Consider the following 22,822-nt stretch of genomic DNA (forward strand, 5'->3'; position numbering starts at 1 on the left):
AACTCCGCTTTCTGCAAGCTGTAGCTGTTTTACAGCTCCGGCTTGCAGAAAGCGAAGTTATGTTTTTCTCCCTGCACTTGCGGTGTTATGTTTGCTTTTGCTTGGTGGAAGCTGTTAGCTCCCACCAATCAAAAGCAAAGAGTTAACTCCTGAGGGTGGGCACCTCTGGAGGTAGTAGGAGCTGGCCCTGGGGCGTGGCGATCGCCACAGCTAAAAATAGCTCCACAAGGGGGCCGCACGCCCCCATCCATCGTATTACTTAGCCACGGGGAGGCGGTGGTCCTCTGGCCTGGGTGTCAGTGACAGACTCCCTACATTAATTTATTTCAACACAGGTGAGGTGGCGTTCCTCGGGGCTGCAGGGGGAGCCATGTGGGCCCGCATTCATTCGATATGTTTAGCTCCAGGGAGTTGGGCATCCCCAGGACACGGGGGCTGCTGCCCCTGCATTAATTTTATATGTTCAGCCCCAGGGAGGTGGCGGTCCCCGGGACAGTGCAGGCCCCCTGCATTATTTTACTATAATTTGCCACTGCAAGGTGGTGGCCCCAGGGGCTGTGGGACGGCTGTTGGGATCTCCCGCATTACTTTATAAACATTTTCTGGCGGGAGGTGGCGGTACCCGGGGCATGGTGTAATTCCATTCAGCGGTTCGGGTAGTAGTCATGTTCAAAGGTCCTATAAGAATTAACACGGGAAACACTTTTTTTACACCCTTTGTTCTCTGTCCTTTCTTGACGGATCACCCCAAAACTTTCCATGCACAACAAAACCTAACTTGACACTTTTTTTGAAAAATTTCGTGAAGATTAGTTAACCGGTGTCAAAGTTATAGGCAGGTCAAAAAAAGCTTTTCCTGTGGAAATACTGCCACTATGTTTTCTATATATATATATCACACCCACAAATTACCTACTGGCAGTCGCCAGTAGGTGGTTATAGTTAGGACCTAGTTTCCATAGGAAGAATGTTTTTTGTTTTGTAATAACTTTGGTGTCGCTTGACAAATCCTTGCAAAATATTCAAAACTAATACAAAGCTCACTTCAGCTGCTATCTGGAAAGTTTTGGGGTGATCTGTCAAGCGGTGGCAAGAAAATGGGGGGTCCCAAAACGATTTTCCCCATGATAATTCCCATAGAGATTTTAGACATGACTACAGCCTGAACCGCTAAACCGAATTACACCAAATTTGGCAGAAAGGTAGCTGTTGGTCCAGAAAGTGACTTTTGTAAATTGACGTAAATCTATTCAGTTTTTTGGGAAATATTAAGGGAAAATCAAACTTGGATATATAAGGACGAGGATCCGACAGTCCCTATGCTGAAATCTGATTGGCTGCTAACACTTTAACCAGGAAGCGTTGGTAGCTATCTTTGAACTCCGATTCATCTAAATCCCACAAAAAATATAAAAAATAAAAGGGGCATGGTGGGAATACCCTCACTCCCTAGATGTGGTGGTGGGGTCCCGCTGGGAACCCCTCAATGCCAAAACAGGTTTTTTTATGGCACAAACCGTGCTTGATCCGCGGCTCCCGCCCCCCCAAAAAAGTTGTGCGGACTCCCGCGCTTCTCTAATATTTAGCCCCGATGGTGGATTAGGTCCCAGGGGCATGAGGAAATATATACCGGAGGGGGGCACAAAGGTCCCCCTCCTACAGCTTATGAAAGCTGCCGGGATCACCACCTCCCCAGGGCACTAGTTTTAATGTGTGTGGGGCGTACCCACCACCTCCCCAGGGCAAATCTCAAATAAATGTGTGGGCCCACGTGGCCCTCCAAGGCCCGGGGACCATTACCTCCCAAGGGCACTTAATATTGAGAATGTGGGCAGTCCCACTGGGTTTGCCCGTGCCCCAGGAACCGCCACATCCCTGAGGCTAAGCATAAAATTAATGTGGGTGGGGACTTGTATGACTTCTCTCCCAGACCCAGGAACTACTACCTCCCTGGGGCTAAACTAAAAATGAATGTGGCGGGGCCCATACAGCCTCTGCCACAGACCCAGGTACTGCCACAACCCGGGGCTAAACATAAAATGAATGTGGGGGGACCTGTACGGAATCCCCCGCAGCCCCGGGGACCACCACTTGCCCAGGGCTAAACATAAAATTAATCCGGGGGGCGATGTGGCCTCCACTGCAGGCCCTGTGACCGCCACCTCCCTGAGGCTAGACATAAAACGAATGCAGAGGGGGTCCATCCAGATCCCCCACAGCCCCGGGGGGGCTCCACCACCTCGGGGCTAAATATAAAACGAATGTGGGGGGGCTTGTGTGGCCCTCTCGCAGCCCCTGGACCCTCACCTCCCGGGGTAATTCATTCAAACTAAGAAAGGCTGCGCCCCACCTCCCCAGGGCTAACTACTACGATGAAGGGGACTGCTCAACCCCCTTGTGGAGCCCTGGATGGCCCTGGGGAGTGCCATCCCACAGGGCCGGCTCCTGCTGTGCCCCCTGAGGTACCCACCCTCGGGAGGTAGCTTTTGCTTGGTTGGAGCTGACAGCTCCCATCAACTGCAAGACAGAGCTGTCAAAAAGCTCCGGCTTGCAGAAAGCGGAGTTTTCATCTGTTTGCCTGCACACAAATATGTGTGCAGGGAAGCAGATGAAAACAATTACCCCGCAAGCAGGGAGCTGCTATTTAAATAAAGCAGCTCCCTGCATGTGGGAGGAATGCCGGCTCCCCCATGAGGTGTGGAGCACGCTGGAACCGCGGGGGCCTTGAGGCTCCCTTTGCGGTCCCATTGCACACTGGGTGCTCTGGGGGCATGCAGGAGACATGGCCGGGCCCTAGGGGATGGGGTCCCAGGGCCGAAATCAGCCCAGGGAGGTGACGTACTCTCTTTATGTTAAGAGAATGAGAAGGAATATAAATCAGCTCTGAGGTGATATACCCTACGAAAGCTGAGATACGCTCACCCTCAACTTCCTCTGGCACACCATAGAGATACAAATTATCACACCTCTCCCTGTTTTCTAAATCATCCATATGCTTTTGTAGCAAAAGTATTTACGTTTCCATCTTCTCAATTATTGAAAAAGTGTCTTAAATGTCACTAACCTGTTGTTCCTTATCAACTAACCTGTATGGTTCACACTTTAAACAGGACTCAAGATCTCTCCCTATATAAGGTGAGGTAAGAAGAACTTCAGTGTTAAAGTGCATGCGTGTAGCAAAATTAACTTGAAGTAGACCACATTCAGCAAAATAAAAAAGAAAGGGCAGATAGGTATATAAACCCATGGATCTGCTGCTGCTAGTATAATAAAGTTGGCAAAATGAACAAGCATTGGCATAGCCAATAGGTCTCGCCTTTGGAACCTTATAAGTGTTTAGCCATGTAACAGTTGCGTAACTAAATACTTATAAGGTCCCAAAAGCGAGACCTATTGGCTATGCAAAGCGGCCGTGGGGCCGCGAAAGTGAAAGTGATCGCGATCCGATCGCGATCAAACATCAAAGCGGCCGAAAGTGAAAGTAATCGCGGTAAAACGAGGCGCGCGCGCCCGCGCACATGCACTGTAGCTCTAGGCTGGCCTGGTAGCACTTTTTGGAGCCCTCTCAATAAGTCTCGCCAGACCAGCGCATGCGCTGGGTCAGGCGAGACCTAAAAACTGATGACTAGATCAGAATTTCATTTTAAAACGGTGGTTGTTTCAAAAGTCATTTGAAGCATATCCAAGTATGAGTGAACCAGCAATAGTCAAACATTGAGCAATAGTTGTATTCATGAAGAAAGTCCTGCAGAATTCCATGATAGAATAGGGAGCGCATTGCTACAAAAACAAAATTGAGGCCAGTGTGCTGATTCCCCCATGAAATGTCAATAAGATGCACTATCCAAACAGAAAATAGCCGAAAAGCATAATTAACTTCTAAATTCCCTCACAACAGCAACTGTAAACCAAAAATAACATGTCAAGTTAATTTTAAGTGCATATTCACCTAAAAGCTCCACAAGCTGCCAGAGCAGAGGTGGCCATTTTGTTCACCACTTGACACGCATCCCCCACCTCTTCAAGAATTCTCACAAGATTATTTCTTCCCCAACATAATACGCGTGGGCCAGCTCCTCTTGTACTACCTAACCACCATGCAGGAGCCATACCTCATATCCCCTACCCCACCACTGGGATATCAGATAGATAGGGGGCAGCTACGTCTCAAATGACTATCAGTTCTATGCACTGTTCCAGCTTTTTTTTTACCACATGGAACTCAATAACCCTACAAATACATATATTGCAAAAATAGCATAATTCAAATATATGAAGACATTTTCTATGACCATTGCAGCAGAAACCTATACCTAACATACATCATTCCTACTGTAAACAATATTTACACAGTGCAGCATTTGAATCTCCATTCTATCAACCTTTCTTGTTTGCTGCTGGTCTGTAAATGAGTCAATTCCTGGCATAATATTTATAAAGGCAGTCGTATAACTATGTATGATAAATGCTATGTCAGTTGGGATACAAAATAAAAGGTGTCACAACTTGCTTTCATTCTCCACACGCTGAATGCCTTGTAGAATCTGAATTTATATGCCTTTTATGTCTGACTCAAACCCATGAAAGTTTCCCACAAGTTTCGATGAGTCAGGCGGGCTCATCTTGGCACGTGTTAAAAAGGCATTGCCTAATTTTGGCAATCTGAAAGAGAGCAAATGGCTATAAAATAAAACAAAAACAAATTAACTCGTAAAACGAAAAAATGTCGGTTTGGGATTGCTTGAAATCACTTTACAAGTAAATACCACAGGAAACGACATGCACTTTGTCACACAAACTAAACAAACAGTCTTGAATGCAGCGAGGTGAATTCGTTTCAACTAAGCGTTTTACATTTCCTGAGGATCTGGCGTAGATTTACGTGGGTCACTCGATCGTGCGTGTTCTACCAAGAATAGCACACTGACATGGACATTATAGCGGTTCAAGTTAAAAGGTCACGTTCCTAACACAATACTTCATACGGGGCACGCGCCTCCTCTTCAAAGTGCCATGTTTATGGGGCATCTGTGCTCGAGGCGGCTGTCACGCCTCCGGTAACCCTATTCGCCTTCCTATTTCGGTAAACCAAGAGTTTTGTTTAGTTTATCTGAAGAAGAAGGCTTTTCAGACTGTGCCGTTCCTGCAGCCCAAACTTTAAAGAGCTGTCACGTTATCCAGTTTCACTGATAACTGAAAACTCACGAGGGTCAGAGTCGGAGGCACAGCGCTGCTCTGCACGCAGAGGGCCATACAGAAAGCAAGCTAGAAATGCACTCTCGTCACAGTATGAAAATCACAGAGGTCTATGGATATCCTTTGTTTTATTGTTTCTGGAAATGTACATATATATCCTAGTTTGATGTGTGTATGTGTTTCTGTGTTGTGGTGTCCTGCTGGATACGTTCTAGTGTTCCATTACAAGCACTATGTCACCAGCCACTCCCCGTGGTTTGGCCTCTACACTCAACCCACACCCATCCATCATAGGTGTCACCGGGCAGGTGACCCTGCCGATAAAAGGGGGTGGGCTCACGAGCCCTGGGGTAGTTGTACACACTATATGCCTCTGTGTTGTCCTTCTACTTACATGAGGGTCTAGGGTGGAAGATCCTACAATGGCGACAAGCGGGTCTGACCCGGCGTGCGAGCTGGCAGCAGTTTATTTAGTACGTTGTGGGGGGGGGGCAGAGTAACCAAAGTTAAAGGCTCACCCCAAAACCTACTGCCAGCATGATACCGAATGATGCAGGGTGGGAAACGGCCATTCACTGCATACCCCACCATCCTCTGGTGAGGCACCTGCAGCCATACACATGGTGATGCCCATGCATCTGCAAACGAACCAACCCTGCAGTGTGAGGTCAATAAAAATGGGGGTAAGCGTTACAGCTGGCCCTGCGCTCGAGGGGCAGCCATGCTGCCGAACCTCCTGCAAGAGGTGAGAAGTCTCCCCCGTTCCGGCAGTGCCCGCATAGGCAGAAAAAGGACTGCTCTGACAGTGAAGTGGGTGACGGGCCCGCAAGTGAGAAGAGCAAGTGGCCCTGCAAACCCCCTAAACAAAGAGGACACTACTGGGAAGTGCAACCCTCGCCTGCCTCAGGGGAGAGGAGTGCGGCGGGGCACAGCGTGAAGAGACTGCACTCAAAGTAATGCAACCTTGACAAAGCTGACCGCCATGGTGTAGTGTAAGCAGCCCCACTCCCTGGAAGAATAAAGCTTGTGATGTCCCACAACCCAGCCTCTGACCGCTGTTGAGCAAGTGAGGCGCCTCACCTCCCTGCTGCGAAGCGGTGAGCTACGCGGTGCCAGAGAGAGAGACTTGATGGCATGGGGAGTGGTGTCCTGCTGTGTGATCTGTGGCACCCTGACAGTAGGAGTGGTGCAGCTCCACCCGTAAGAAACAAAAAGAAAGGCATGGCTCAGAGAACTAGAACAAGCATTGGCATAGCCAATAGGTCTCGCCTTTGGGACCTTTTAAGTGTTTAGCTAGAGCTATTGGCTGTGAGATTGATAAAAAAGCGAACAAGATTGATAAAAAAGTTATCTAATAGTAAGCAATGCACTGGCTCTTAGCTCACTAAAGGTTTTGGTACTTTCCACATCAGATTTTCAACGGCAGACAGCTGACTGTAGCAGAGACCTAAAAAGGAATACAATAGGGGAAAAAGAGCGTGATTGGAATAAATTCAGAAAGGGAGACAAGTGCAGAAATACAAGTACTCTTAAAAAGAAAAGGAAACCATGAAAATTCCGTGATGGAAATAATGGAAGGGAGAGAAAGGAAAAAGGGTGGTTACAATAAAGGGATTACGTTAAATGAAGGAATGCATTGAAAGTAAAGACAGAAGTTAAAAGAAAAGCGATTGAAGTCAGATTAGACACTACTGGTTCCTTGGACCCTCGACTTGAAGGGTTAAGCGTCCTCTCAGCCCTCTGGCAGCTGCAGAGCTGGCTCAGGGATGAATCACTGCCTGGGAGGAGGATGGTGTTTTAGGGAGAGAAAGAGGGCGGGAATGCCTCTAAGAATGTAGTCATCCAGCCTGGGACCCCGCCTCTTCCTGCCTCTCCATTTGGCCAATCAGGGCCCGGCCGGGCCGGCTGTGTACCTTCCAACTACCCAACTGCAGGCAGGAGGGGAGGAGCGGCAGAGGGGTAGGCACGGAGGCTGACTGGGCTCAGCTACAGTAGAGCACTCGGTACTGAGGGGGGATAATCACCACGGAGGAAGCTGGCAGGGTTTGTGCGAGGACGGTGCTGAGGAAACACGAGACAGTGAGGCGCTCAGGCGGGCTCTAGTACGAGGAGTGTTGATAGGGACACCGGGGTGCGCAGGAGCTGCTCCGGGGTGCTTTGAGGTCACCTGCAGTGCGGGTTCCAGAGGGAGTACACGGCGTGGAAGGGGAGGAAAAAGAGACACCAGCCTGTTAACTATCTCTTTTAGGCGGTTCTAGCACTAGCGTGCCAGGGAAAGTGCAGGGACGGTGGAGGAGTGACAAGAGGGAGGTAGAGAGTGGGGCATTCCGAGGAGGCTCCCATACCCTGACTGCATCTCAAGCAGGTCCCTGGCCTTATTTGGTGTGGTTAGAAGTCAGATACTGTAGGCACAGTACGGGTGTGGGGACTTGGCATAACGCACAGCGCAAGTTTTACCGCTTCTGGGCGGTAAGCAGCTTTGATATATTGTGTGGAGCACTGAAGCCCACACCGGCAGACTCTGAAGGTCTCGAGCTGCGCCCCGTCTCCTGACGTACACTCTTGAAGCCCCGGTGTGTGGTGACAGAGGGAGGCCTGCTCGTGACAGCGGCCCGCAAAATAAATAAGTGGGAGGGGTGAGGGGGAAAGTGCACAGAACGGAAGTGACGCCCTGGAAATGCTTTCTACCGCGCGCCCGCGAAATAAACAAGTGGGAGGGGTTGAGGGAGTGCACAGGCAAATGTAAGTAAGCGGGGCCATGTTAATTACAAACGGGGGGTATGCTGTGTCTGCCTGCTGGAACTCAAACAAGCAGCAGCTGTTTTGAAGCACTCATGCTTGTGCTGGCATTCGCCTTGCGGGAGCGAGCAGCGGCGGCATGAGAGCCATATGTTTTCAATTAGCATGCGTGCCGCTGCTCGCTCCCGCAAGGTGGATGCCAGCACAAGCACGAGTGTGCTTGAAAAGGAGCAGACCGATTTCAAAAGGTCATCTCTTAGAGCAGCGCATGTGCGCTGCCTAGGCGAGACCTAAAACTGCCATGGCCTAGATTTGAAAACTGCAGTTTCACATACCAGAGCACCTCTAGGCAGCAGGTCTGAACGGGGCTAACCTGATGCAAAGAACAGCCATGCATCGTGAGGACACGTCTGCAGCTCTAGCCCTCGCACAGTCCGTGGTGTGAGAGAGGCTGCCGCAGAGGGAAGGAGCAACCTCAGTGCATTCGAGCGGCCATTTGCTGCACCGCGCAGGAGCTGTGCATGTGACTAAGTAGGGCAACCCTCGTAATGCCCCCACAGCCTAGCACAGAACAGTTAAGCACACTGACGGCCGCTGTGCAAGCACGCCACCCTACCTGATAGTCGTTACTCTGCTGGCCATGGTATGACGCCATCTCCGTGTTGAATGGTCTGAGGCTGCACGAGCTGAAGGCTCGCAGCCTCAGAAAAGCTGCTGCTGTGGCCTCCTGTAGTGATCACAGTGCCACCTAGCAGTGAGTTCTCATGCCGCACCCAGCCATTGAAACGCATGAGGTGGGCCCCACCAAGTTTTGCACTGGACAGAGCTGCACTGCTGCCAGGCTAGTAGGAGAGCCCGCGGCAGTAGCGGTAGGCTCCCTCTTCATACCTCTTGTTGCAGCAGTTTGGTACAGTGCAGAGAAAACAGGCCTGAAGGGCACCGAAGCCCCCTGGTGGTAGCCTACTGTCACTCCAGGACTGACACACTGGCCGTCCTGTGCCACAGCGGAGTAAGGAGAGAGACTGACTTAAAGAGTGCCATACTCACCCAAGTGGGCTGCCAACCTATTGAAGGACAAGAGACTGCAAACCCCCATGCAACAAAGAGAGCCAAGAAGCCCAAAGCTGCCACAGCCAAGCAAAGTATAGCCAAGGTAGTGATGACTATGCCATGTGCATCAGAAAGAGTCCAGGATGAGAGCAGCATGAGCGACTAAACCACAGGCTAGCAGAGAACGCTCAAGGTGCATTGGCCTGAAAAAAGAGGCTATCCGCAGAAAGAGACTGTTTGCCAGCACCTGAAATGAGAGAGCCCTCGGAGAAAGGAAAAAGAAAATGGAAAGGGGAAAGAACAAGGTCACACCAACTGGCCACCTCAGTAGCGAATGGCCACCATTGGCCCGTCATTGCGCATGTCATGCAGAGTTACCGACCCTGCAAAGCACGCTCTCACTTAGGCCGCACCAAGTGCTGCAACGGCGTGGCCTCGAGGTGCAAGCACTTCGCCCTTGAGTGAAGAAGAGGTGAAGGAAGAAAGGTGACCCTCCACTCAGGGAGAGGAGCACCAAGGCGATCCCTGAGGAAGGGACCGGGCCTGTGAGAGGCCACAATGGAAGAAGAGAAACAGTCCTATGAATAGGACGTGACCAGGGAGGTTGCTGTGAGGGGAACACCACAGCAAGTGGCCTGGTCAGATAAGGAGAAGAGAGTGGCATGATGCCACTTTGTGGAAGAGTCAAGGAGAAGAGAGTGGCACGATGCCGCATTGGGGAAGAGTTGAGGAGAAGAGAGTGGCACAAGGGCACAACGCAAGAAAACATTGATGAGCAGAAGAGGATGGCACGATGCCATGTTGCCACAGCGCAAAGAAGACGACTAAAGATGAGGAGAGGCCTATGTGTGATAGGCCTATGACACAGAATATCACAGATTGTCATCAGTGATTGTTTTTACTGTCCAGTGTATCACCAGAAACCCCTAAGGATCACTGCACATCCAGAGTGGAGCCCTATGCCTGCGAAACACCCGGAGAGCAACAAGGCATCCTTGGCTCTATGAGAGGCTGGGCATCCAGAAATCATCTGTGAAACTCAGTGAACCTGAGTCCTGCTGAAGAAAACACATTCGACCATTGTCCTGTTGGGAGTTCCGAAGCGACCCCTTTACACGGCCTAAGTGAGGCCCTGCATGGCCCATGCAGTCCCGTAGCAACACAGGGGCAAAGGCCTCGAGGGGATTCTGGTGTGAGGGAATCCCCGCATGAGAGATGCGTATGCAGCTGCTTCATGACAGGCCCCGGGAGGCACTTAGGTCACGAAGTGGGATTGGTCACCCAAAGACTATCTGGTAGATGCCGTGCACCTGAGTTCTGATGGTGAGAGCACCCAGACCATGAGACAACTACCCTTTGTGGCTGAACAAGCAACTTGGATGTGGTCCTGTTTGCAGTTCCTCAGTGACCCCTTCGTGCAGCTAAGGAGAGGCTCCGCACAGTCCAATCAGTCCTGTGGCAGCCCAGTGAAAAGGGCCTCAAGGAAATTATCATGTGAGGGAATCCTGCTATGAGAGAGAAGTCTGAAGCTGCTCCACCAGTAGGCACCAGGAAGCACCAAGGCCGCCGAGGAAGACTCCCAACCATCACACTGTCGTCCTCCGTCTTTGTCAGCTTGCTGTCCATGGTGCCAGGGTGCCTTCAAATAAATCTTTGCAGTGGACTCCTCCACTGCTCCTGAGGCACTCCCCAGTTTGAATCACTCCAACACCATGAGCTCAGGCTGAATCAAACAGCACCGTATCGAGGGACTGTGACCCCACAACTAGGGGTTCAAGAGAAATCCAGACTTTGTCAATGCCGTAATCGTGCCCAGAGTCATCTGGTGAAATCAAGGCTGTGTGCCGTGATGCTGGATGCTCCCAGCTGCACCTATTTGCCGATCCTGTAGTGTCTTGTGTTCTGCCTGAAAAGACTCAGTAGTGTTTTCGCTTTTTTGTTTATTCACTCCCACAGGTTGGACTTGTTTTTTTAAAAATAAAGTTTGGGAGGGATGTAGTGTCCTGCGGGTCCCATTCTGGTATTCCAATAAATGCACTGTGTCTCTAGTAACTCCTTGAGGTTTGGCCTCCACACTCACCCCCAACCTATCCATCACAGGTGTCGCTGGTCATGTGTCCCTGCCAATAAAAGGGGCCAGGCGCATGTGATTAGGACCTGTTATACAAACTATAACCATGCCTCTGTGTCATCGTTCTACTTACATGAGGGCTTAGGGCCCAAAACACTACACATGTATGGAAAGCTGGCATGGGAACAAAATGCCAGCCTTTATAAGGGCTGCTCAAGTAGTTAAAAAAAGAAATAAGGAGCCTGTTGTTTTTGCTGCCGAATGACGGGGTTGCTGAACACCAAAGGCTGCCCAGTCTTTATCTCAACGTGTGCATCTTTCTTCCTTCACCTTAGATTTCTTTCCTCATTCTTTTTCATCCCTGCTTTCTCCCTTTGTCACAAAAAATGTATGTTTAGATTTCAAAAGGTAAAAATATTGGATTTTGCTGCCTTTTTCTAGGTTTTTTTTTTGCTGACAGTGACATAAACATACCGGCCTGTCTGGTGACATTACAGTCAGGTGGTAATCTCAACTGGTGCCCACAACCACTGGCAAAAATATAGCACTGAAGTCCTTGAACCTGTTGCAGCAGCACAGCCGTGACCTGTCTCATACTTGTAATGTTGCCCTGTTTTTTCAGAGACAAGAAGAGCTTTGCTTATCGCTTGCATCTCTGTGTTTTGCAGGAAGTTGCAGAACCACTTTTGGACCTGAAGGAAGGTATGGATCAGTTGGAGAGCAATAAGACCTTAGGCTACATTCTCTCGACTTTACTCGCCATTGGAAACTTCCTCAATGGGACGAATGTAAGTGTACATTTCTGCCTTTTAACTTCTTTCACTCTTTACATACCTGAAAATTGACACTCAAATTTAAGTCGACATATCAGAGGAAATATGGGGTGAGAAAGTGTAGATGGAGCATGTTATGTTTGTAAGTCTCTGTTTCTTTCGAATGAAATATCGTTATACCCTGCTTCTCGTGTCCGTGCACCACAATGAATCAACTCACTGATGAATTTAAAATCTCACTGGAGTGAGGGCTTTGCTCTCTAGTAACTGTGCATGCTTTTGCATGTACCATGAGTGCACACGCATACATGTTAGTACTGTGGAGGGGTATTATTTTGCTGCATCACTTTATTATTTTAATGTTGAAGTACAAAAAAGGGGAAATATGCGACCCTCTCACCCCTTTCCCCTCAAATAATTAGATCTTAATAAATACAACTCGGCAGTTTATTTTCGCACCTGCCCATGCCACAATTGAACGTCTGAGAGCGTAGCTCCAAATGTCTGCTTGTTTAGCAGGGCCATTTCTAGAGCAAGGCATTACCCGGTTTGGGGGAAAAGATCTGCGCCGGCGCAGAAACGTCCTGCTGTACATTACACCAAATTAACGTTTTAAGGCATGGGTAAAGTGGGCTCTGTCCCAAGGCCCCAGCCTTTCACTGGGCCCCCTGATAGAGTAACTTCTGTTTTGCAGAGAGTCTAGCTCTGATGACCTTGAATAATTCTGAAACAGATCGTTTTAAAAACCTTTATTCCCTTAATTTATTTTTAATGTAGGTGATGTGTGAGAGTCTAGTACAGGCCTTTTGCAGAGAAATGTTGCGTTTATATTTCATGCTACAGCCATTAAAAAACATTTCTTTTAGATCATGAGAAATGGGAGGGTGTCACTGAGGTTATATACAGTAATATTAGTCAGCTGTTGTGTTACAATTTTTAAAACCCGCATCACTAGCCTTAGAATTTGACAAGTGTGCCTGTTTACTGTCAATGACCTGGCCAAAGAGGGCATGAAAGAGCTGAAACTGGATCATAAATTCAAAACTGTTCTGAACAGGGGCCCCCCGGATACGTTTGGCCTAGGGCCCCCAAAATCCTTAAGATGTCCATGAAAATGAAGGCTTTACTTCTCTGTACTGCACTCAGACATTGGCCACTGAGTTTGTTGCTCCTCCAGAAATCTTCATGTGAAGCATGAATAGCAAAACCTCTGGGCTACTGAAGGAAACTGGTTACTATATCTTTTTCAATATTTATTAAACATTGTTTATGCATTTCACTACCATATCATATTATATCTAGGTTGGGTTGAAAGCTTATTTACATTCTACTAAAATGCCAGGGCCCCGAAGCAAACACACCAAGCTATACTATTTTTCTTATAACAGGCCAAAGCTTTTGAGTTGAGCTACCTCGAAAAGGTTCCCGAGGTGAAGGACACAGTGCATAAGCAGTCTCTTCTGCACCACATCTGCACCATGGTGGTGGAAAAGTATCCAGAGAGCACAGACCTCTATTCTGAAATCGGGGCCATCACAAGGTCAGCCAAGGTATGTAAAACAAAACAACAACAAAAAAGTAAAACTGGCTGTGTTTACTGCAGATGATATTTTTCCTACATTATCCTTGAACACAGAATTTTGTAGCTCCTTGACAGGCATACATTGTCATCTTTTTCACTTGACTACAAGTCTTGTGATTCTGGCAAATCACTTAATCTCCCTGTGTATAAAAACATATATGTGTGAAATGTGATGTAATTATGTAGTTTAAAGGTTTAAGTCACCACTTGATGTACATGATCTTATATGCCCCCCAGCATCTCAATAAATGTACGCCCAACTATATTCTTGCTGTATAAGTACCAAGCGTGCATAGAGAATGGTATAGAATTGTTCAGGTTGAGGTTCTTCCTCCACAACCGATCTCAAGAGATTCCTAATTAACAGCAACCTATCAGCTTCCTCCCCAGTCACGGTTGGAGTCCCTCAAGGATCAACCCTGTCCCCCACCCTCTTTAATCTCTACTTCGAGCCGCTTACCTAAGTACTTCGCACCGCTAACATCTCCTACCATATGTGCACGGACAACACCCAAATATACATTAAAATTTCATCACTCGAGGAGATCCTCTCCCAGAATGAGGCCTTGAAATTGACCGTCCAATAGCTTGCCTCTAACCAACTCAAATTCAACACAAAGAAAACCGAATTCCTCCTAATCTCCCCTACAAAAGCCAACCCAGAGATTCATATGTGGTTCAAGGCCATTACAGCCTTAAACTGCACACCGACCATCGTGGACTCGGCCAAATCTCTGGGAATAATCCTCGACTGCAACCTGAACATGCGGGACCACATTAACTCGATGGCTAAATCAGTCAGGTTCCACCTGAGCTACCTAAGGAAGCTGAAACCCTTCATCGATGCTCCTGGCCTAAAAATGGCAGTCCAAGCACTAGTCATCTCTAGGCTGGAATATGGCTGTTCCACCCTCTTGGGTTTACCCAAGATCTCCCTGGCACCTTTAAAAGCCTGCCTCAACGCGGCCTCCAGACTACTTACCGGCACTAGGAAATTCGACCACATCTCTCCATATCTGAAAGCTTTGAACTGGCTCCCCTTAGAGGCCAGAATACAGCTGAAACTGGCTTTCATTACACAAAAAGCTCTATACGCAAACTCCCCTACTTATCTTGCACAGAACCTAGTGGTATCTGGAGGAAGCAGGAACTCCAGTTCCGCCAGAGACCTCTTGCTCCAACCTGCCCGTTTTTTAAAGAAAAAAAATCTACAATCGGGCTTTCTCCGGGGTCGCACCACGAATTTGGAACTCTCTCCCACCCACCATCAGAAGAATACCTTCTCTGGCAAGCTTCAAAAAGGAGGCCAAAACTTTCCTCATGGGAAAATTCCTCCCCTAATCTCTGCCTTCAACCACCACAGAGAGCCTGACTAATCTAAGACCATCGCCTGGTCCTCAGTTCACCTACTCACTCCACCAAGAAGCTGTTGGGTTTTATACTGATTAACTGTAACTGTAGCCACACACACGTGTCCCTCTTTCCCCTATGTGTCCAGCACCCCTGCCCCTCTCCAATAGTTTTGTATACTTCTGTATTTCTAAGCCTTTTTGTTCACTTCTGTAAATTTATTTTTGTAAACCTTGTAAAGCGCTCTGATACCCTCACGAGTCAAGTTCGCGCTCTATAAAACACTAAAATAAAATAACTAAATAAATAGAATTAGCCTAACACAAAATCATCAGCAAGATCTGTTCATGAGAGCACTACATCTGTATTTTAGAGTTAGCGTGTGTCACCCAAATAAAACGGGTAATCTAGTATGTTTATTATAGATTGACTTTTGTATCGTATAGTAGTACTTGAGGCCTTCTCAGTTTGGTTTGTATTTCAAGGTTTTTGCTGAATATTAGTCAATTTTATTCAAAAATGTAGCCTTTTACTGTTTCTTGTTTCAATATTTAAAACACCTTGGTGGGGAGGGTGAGAAATCCGAGTTTACTCAGCTTGTTGTAATTATTAATTCCTGTAATGCAGATCAAAGATGAAGTTTGGTTTGATGCGTTTTCTATAGTCCATTTACTCTTTGTGGGCCTAGTTCACAAATGTAAACTTACACTTTTGTGTCAGTTTATGTTTGTTTTGGTATTCACAAATACAGAGTTAATAGTAAATTTACTACTGCGAAGACTCCGCAGTCAGGGCAGAGAACTCCGCACATTAAAAGATAGGCATGGATCTATGTTTTTGTATCCACAGACACTGGGTTAATAGTATATTTATGACTGCACAGACTCCACAGGCAATGTGGAGAACTCTGCACATAAAAAGATAGATGTCTCTGACTGATGAGTCTCTGTATGTTTGTGAATACCAAAACAAACGTAAACTTACACAAAAGTGTACTTTACCTTTGTGAATTAGGCTTTTAGTCTTGACGAACTTAGTGAGCTGTACTTCTTGATATTGTTGTGTGCTGAGTATTTTATTACTTCTGTGTATTATAGTTTGCTGATGCAAATGAGATCGAGGGTAAGCATGCTGGTATTATCCCCTCAAGGAATCTTGACCTAGCTAGCAAAACGTTTACTTGGATTTTACTGGTTTGGATATTCGTGGCATTAAATAAATGAACATCTGCAAAGAATTAACATCTGCATAGCTTTTAGCTAATGTATCATGATGTGAATTTGCTGAAGTTACTCCTGCTATGGTTGTTTCTTCTGCTATGATTCCAGTGGAATAAAATTTGATTGGTAGATAGTTGAATACATTTAGCTCCATCTTAGGACATCCAATTTCTCTATTGTTAAATGGCTCACATAATAAAAGAAGTTGGTCCGATTTTGAAAGAAGGGGCATTTACTGAAGTATCAGGTATAGATTAGGATTGAGGTAGGATGGCTTTATATCTGTTTATCGGTTCATGAGATATTGATGGTTCTGCAGGGATTCTCATGACTACAAAAATAAGTGATGGGTAAAATACTTACAAAAAGTCCAACCATTGGCAATCGCTTGAGGTAGTATTCCAACCCAACATTTTTCATCCACTGTGCCACTCTGGATAAGGGTCCGCCTTATACAAATCAGTAATGACCCTGCTGACATGGGAACAGTCCATCCTGAAATGGCAGAAAAGGACCCCTCCATAAGGGACTTGGGGGAACTGTGTCATAACTTAGTTAAGCTTTTAGTAGCCACAATCTTAGTCTTTTCAAATTTAGCAAAACCGAATTTGAATACTTATCCAAAATATATTTCTGAGAAAATTTAATATGAATAAAAACGAAATGACTGTGTGATGCAATGCTGGATGGAAGGCGGTGACTCTGTGGCATACATGTAACCCAATTATTTAATTAGAAGTCAGAAATATTCCTTCACATATCTAAAGCAGGCATTTAAAAAAATATATCTGCCAGTTCCTTCTTACTACATTTAAAATTATATGACAAAGAATGTTTGCTGAGGCCAATCCACGGAAAACTGCAATGTTTGTTTAATAATGTGGCTGCAGGTACACTCTAGTGGCACGTTTCGGCGACTGCCTTAATCATAGGAATGGAGGTAACAGGACACAGGTGCTTTATAACATTGTCCTCACGTGACCATGAAGCTCAGTGGATACAAGTCCCATCATGCAGCGATAGTTCAGATCCACTGAAGCAACATGAATTTTGCACTAAAGCTGAATGAATAATTTTTTATATTGTGGTGAAAAATACGCTACTTAGCAACATTTGAGTGGACACCACAACACAGAGTTTCCCGATGCCAATATCGCCGCGTTATGGGACTTGTATGCATTGAGCTTTTAAGTTTTAGCATTCCTGGGGGACACATGGAGCAAGTTCTCATACGTTATTGATTAGTGGGTATAGATAACTTAAACTAGCAGATACTGTTAAAAGAGAAAGAGTTTTAGGTCTCTTTTGAAGGACTCACAGGAGTAATTGATTCTAATAGCAAGTCTGGTGTCTGGATCTTGCAACCATTTTCTCCAAATCTCACACCATGACGATCGGTACCCAGAAGGCTACTGGTTGTAAGATCTTCTGCAGGGGGGTAGAACTTACCAAAGTTTCAACTCTTCCCTATTTGGGAGTGTTGTTTGATGACAGAGGGTCATCGGTCGCGCAAAGAGCACATAAAAAGAACATCCTGGCAAGGGCAGTGTGGGCAAACATGAACTTCACAAAGAGATTAGGCGCTAAACCTGTATCTGCCCTAATAAAGGTTTATAGAGATAAATGCATCCCCATGGCCACTTAAGGATGCTATATGTGGGGGTACAAGGATGTAAGAGACTTGCAGGCGGTGGGGAACAAATGTTTGCGCAGACTCCTTGCTGTCCCCTCCCCGCAGCCCTGCCTTCATGATGCATGAGGAGCTTGGTCTGGGTTACATTTTAGATCTTATCGCAGTCGCACCGATAATGCGCTGGCTGAGAATTTGGTCAAGCCCGGCTCCCACCTTAAATCAACATGTATTAGTGGACTGCATTGCACTGAAGGGAGCCTTGCGTATCCCCAGGTTAAGGTATGTCATGGAGCAGCTGAGGAGGCTAGGCTGTCCTGATTTGTTTATGAACCACAGGCCATTACACCCTAGTGACATGAGGAACATCAAACATTAGTTTCTGGCTAGACAGTTGGGGAAAAGGGAGGGTACGGTACTTGCCAAGCCCTCAGTGAGAAAATATGTTATGCTGAGCTTAAGCTTTGCAGGTGCAATCTTAATTGCACTTGTTAACAACTTTCACCATTGTTTCCTGTAAACCAGATTTAGATTCAACTTCATACACTGGTTATTAGCATTTCCAAAAGGCTTTCTGAAGTCAAGTGCCTTAAAGCCATGCCCATGTGACAATTTCTCAGAGCAAGACACTGTGCACTTTACATTTTTCTGTGAATTCTATAGCACCTTGCGAAAAAAAAAAAAAATCCACTGCTAAGTAATGGTCAATTTGTCCAAGTAAGGCCTGCACTATTGTATCTACAAATGCTTTCCTCCCCCTTGGTTTGCTTTGGGGTCGCAAGTTTCTTATCAGGAGCCCTAAGACTCAGGAAGAAGCTGTTCAAGGATCAGTATGCCAGACTTTGATTTGAGCCCTATGGGTAATATCAGTGTTTTTTGTATAGTGGTATATTTTCTGATCTGAATCTGATGTCTCTTTATCCTGTGTAGACGCACTGATTCACCCGCACTTTATTTGTCAATTTCTTTTACCCCCGATTTGGTGTTTTTATTCCGTCTTTTTAACACTGAAGTTTTAATCCACTATTTTGTATTAACGGTTTTAGATGTTTTTATTCATGCTATTTGTATTTGCTTAATTATTCATGGTTTAGCTTTATGTATATATATGTGTCTTTGGTATATTTGTTTTAATTCACATGCTTTTATGGCCTTCATCGGGCAAATAAAGAATCTTTGATTGATTGATTGAAGTCAGGTTGCATTTTATGTTTTGGGAGAAATGCCAGAAAATGTTTGCTTAAGAATTCTGTTTTGTTTTAAAAAGTAGGGGTTTTCAGTCGCAGATAGTTGATACTTTGGATGCAGTGGGAGCCTTCCGAGATTATCAGAAATGTGAGTTAGGTACTTGGCTGAGCCCTCATGTGAAGTCTTATGAATTATACAAGCCAGTTTGCATGTGATCCTTGCCTCATTAACTATGGTCAGAATAGTCAATATTTGATCAGATCTTCTCGCTTGGATGACTAAGTGGGCTTCGGAGTTAAAGGCTGTCTTCAGAGGGGCTAGATGTATTCTGGGAATGACAGTTAGTAGTGTGCTGCCATAGTCTAATCTGGAGATGCCCATAGATTGAACTACAGTTTTAAAGTCGTCTTCAGGAATTAGTGACTTGATCCCTCTTAGAGGTCTTATTTTGAATTGAGCACCCTTCGCTATTGCGTTAATGTTGGTATGTAGGTTATGGTTTTTATCAAGTTTAAAGCCCAAGGATTTTCTGTCTACAATGGATGGTTTACCATAAAGTAGACTTAAAGAGTCTAACCACGTTTTGACAGGGAAGTTGCAATGCAGCTGGGAGAGTAAAGGAAACTATGGAGCACTATTCGCGATTGAGGATCAATGAGAATTTTTGACAGGTTTGCTATGTCCTCCAGAGGGAATGCTTTTAAGTATAACTGATTGTTGTCTGGAGAGCTGAAAATAGTTTTCTGAATTCTCCAGAAGGAAATCACCTTTGATTCCCATCCAATCTTCTAAGATTCTTATAAGAAATGATTAATTGACTATGGCAATCTTAATCTGGTGTCATAAAAAGAGGGGTGACTTTGCCATCTTTGAGGCATTCTCCTTAACTGAGCGAAGAATTGACTGAGTTAGTGAAGTAAGGAACGAGAAATAGGGGTATATTATTTACCATATTTGCTGGAATGGGGTCAGCAGAGTGAGAAGATGGCCTGATTGCTGAGGTTGTGTTTCTTGGTGCAGATTCAGCTAGCAGTTCAATTAAGGCCCAGTCCTCTTTGGATCTGCAAGATAATGTATCCAGCTTGGAATATCTTTTGGGATTCATAGCTTAATTCTGTTTAATTCTGTTTACCTTGTTCGTGAAGAGACTATGGTGATATTGACAGTTTTCTCTGTTATTTAGGAGAGGGCAGATGGGTGGTGGTCTACTTCCTGAGTTTATATTTGTTTGATTTCTCTTCTGAGCAATTCTCCTTTTGTCTCAAAAGTCTGGTATTTATATTATTTTCACTTGAGTCAAAGTTTTTCCAGAGTTTCCTTTGATGGGTTTTAGTGTCAGGTGTTTTCTGTGGCTCTGAGGATTTTCCATTCCATTAGGAGTTGGTTGTAGTATCACTGAGAAGACAAGTTGTTGTTGAGTTTTTTAGTTTGGGTGGAGCAAGTTCTTTTGTGATTTCTGTCATGATGGTGTTGTAATTCTCTACAAGTTGAGTACTGTCATTATTTTCTGTAAGGACAAAAGCTTTGAGGTTATTTTAGAATTTAGAAGGGACTTGTTGGCTTATTAAAGTCCCTAACCCAGGCTCTACATTTCTTAGTTTGTGCTCATGTGGGCATTATGATGCAGACATGGGGGAATCGCACGAGAAAGTGGTCAGACCAGTCAACAGATATTGTGAGTGTCACTCAAATGGCTCATTTTTGCTGATGATGAGGTCAGAGAAGGCTTCCTTCATATGGCTAAGGATACGCAGAATTATTTGAGGTCTTTGTTGATTAGGAAAAAAGTAAGTTGAGTCACTGTCGATTCTGACTCATCTTCCCAGTGTAAGTTGAAGTCTCCCAGGAAAATGTTATTAGAGTTGACCATCGACCCTTCAGCTATTAACTCAATAAAATAGTCAACAAAGAGACAATTATTCCAAGGAGGGTGGTAAATGATATGGATTCTTGTGGTCTTCTGGTAGGAGCAGCCACGTATAATAAAGACTCTTATCTTTAAATCCATGTCTCCCAAGTGATACGTACAGGAGAGTGTCTCAAACTGCCATGAAGAACTTCAAAGGGCTTATCAGACCTCTGATTGACCCATCTCAGACTGACACTCACAGTCAGTGCTGACTGGTGTCACTGCTGTATTATTGGAGCCATCACCAATAAGGAGATGTTTGAAGGCTTGGTAAATGCCCCCAGTTTTAAAGTAGAGCAGCAATCACCTTTTTAAAGTGGCCTTGAACTACTTATAGTTTTACATGTATTCTTCCCTCGAATGTTCAGCGTGGGCACAGAGAGGCAAGGGTTTCATGCACTGTAGATGATGGCACTCGATGCCACTGTGCATCAGCCTTCTAAGTGGTTGGAGAATTGTGTGTGGCTGTGCTACTGGCGCACGGGCTTCAAGTACTAATAGAACCCAAAACAAACAGTTGCAGGGTCCGCATTTATGTAGGACTCCCTTGTCACCCGTTGTTTTGTCCAATGAACAAGTCTCATAGAGTTTTCAGGTGTTCTGCACCAGCAACAAACACATAAGCTCACACGTGGTGTTCTTGACATCCAATCATGCCTGACAGTTATATCATAACACGGTGATACACGTTTTCACTTTGTGTGTCTGGAGGCATTTTTGCAGGTGTGTGTCTTTTAACGTAGCAATGCACTTGTATTGCAGCAATGTGTTGGATCCTTTCAACCCCCAAATGTGATTTTATGTGATGGGTTTCTGACCACCAGCTCTCTTTCTACTATATACTGTAAGGGTTTTTACATTCTTCCGATCAGAACATGGGAGCTTTTTATTGTGGTCTTAAATACAACATAAATTGCAGGAGTGCATCACGAGGGTTCACGTTGATTGATTTGCACCAATTAATGATTGGCAGCTCAACAGTCACACGAGGGATAGCTTGGAATTTAGTATTACTTTCTAAAAAAACACACAAACTCTCACATTTATTTTCACCTCTTTACTGTTTTGTGTGCCACCTACATTTGTTTGCATTTAGCAGTCTTGTCTTTGAAATATTTGATGTTAGAATGCACATGCTATTTCCTCTTGCCCACGAGAGTTCACAAATGTTTGCACAGCCATTGCTTAAGGTGATTGTATGCTCTATGGCTGAAAACAGTAGATATGTTGTCAAATTGACTTATGATCTCTACAAATATGCATAAAAGGCATGATTTTCGTGAGGGGAGTGGGAGGTTTAAATGGGGCTTGCTTTACATCACTATGATGTCTGCTGTAAGTTCATGATAAATACTCATTCATTTGGACACCGCCATTCAGCTCCATGGAACCCCTCCGCCTTGCCATGCTCCTGCAGATAAATGAACCGTAGAAGAAGAAGCTCATTGGCTATAAGTGAGATCGCATGTCAGCAAACATCATGGGCAAAGGGTCAACCCATCTTAGTCATTGGCTAACTTCTCTGTGTGTGACGGCATCCTGCACTTTCACAAGGAGCCAGTCCACACAAAATTAGTTTCCTTCAGTGCCAGGGATCCCTATGGCAATATGTGCTTTTTTGAGATGTAAAAACGTTTTGCTTTTAATCAATGTATTTTTATATAGGCACCACCAGCATATTCCTGCCCCATACCGCTGCGCCGCCACCACTGGATCCTGGATACCGAGGGATGTTGCGGTTCTGTGGCAGTCTGACTTCCACACTCATAATACTGCGGGTGAACACACCGTGGACCCACAGTGGTGGCAGTGGTCGGACTGCCACCGCGAAAACGGCATTCCTAGGACTGCCGTACTCATAATAAGGCCTTTAGTAAATCTGGACCTCAAGGTGTACCTTATCTTCTGGTGCCACAACCATGTTAATCCTTAGAGCATTTTCCCATTGTCAATTTTGCATTCTGATCATTAACTTGGACAATATACCACATTTCAGACTTTTTGGTATTCCTTGTTTTGATCATTATCATCCTATTACTTATGCCCCAAATTGTTACCTATGAGACAGGAGGGTTTTGTACCAAGTTATACTTCTACCTTTGATACACAGAGGT

The 22,822-nt window shown here is 45.6% G+C and overlaps 1 protein-coding gene across 10 annotated transcripts in view; it reads left to right on the plus strand.

The window, feature by feature from the left end:
• The window catches only part of FHOD3 (formin homology 2 domain containing 3), a 1,229,746-nt gene that overhangs the window by 1,120,613 nt on the left and 86,311 nt on the right, over window positions 1–22,822 (plus strand). For all 10 annotated transcript variants that reach the window (XM_085606822.1, XM_085606824.1, XM_085606823.1 and 7 more), the window contains 2 exons: window positions 11,725–11,844; window positions 13,218–13,379. In XM_085606822.1, coding sequence (XP_085462948.1) covers window positions 11,725–11,844; window positions 13,218–13,379 — 282 coding nt within the window. The remainder of the gene's footprint in view (window positions 1–11,724; window positions 11,845–13,217; window positions 13,380–22,822) is intronic.

The sequence above is a fragment of the Triturus cristatus genome, chromosome 5_2 (assembly GCF_964204655.1).
Source record: "Triturus cristatus chromosome 5_2, aTriCri1.1, whole genome shotgun sequence".
In the NCBI taxonomy this organism is placed as follows: Eukaryota; Metazoa; Chordata; class Amphibia; order Caudata; family Salamandridae; genus Triturus; species Triturus cristatus.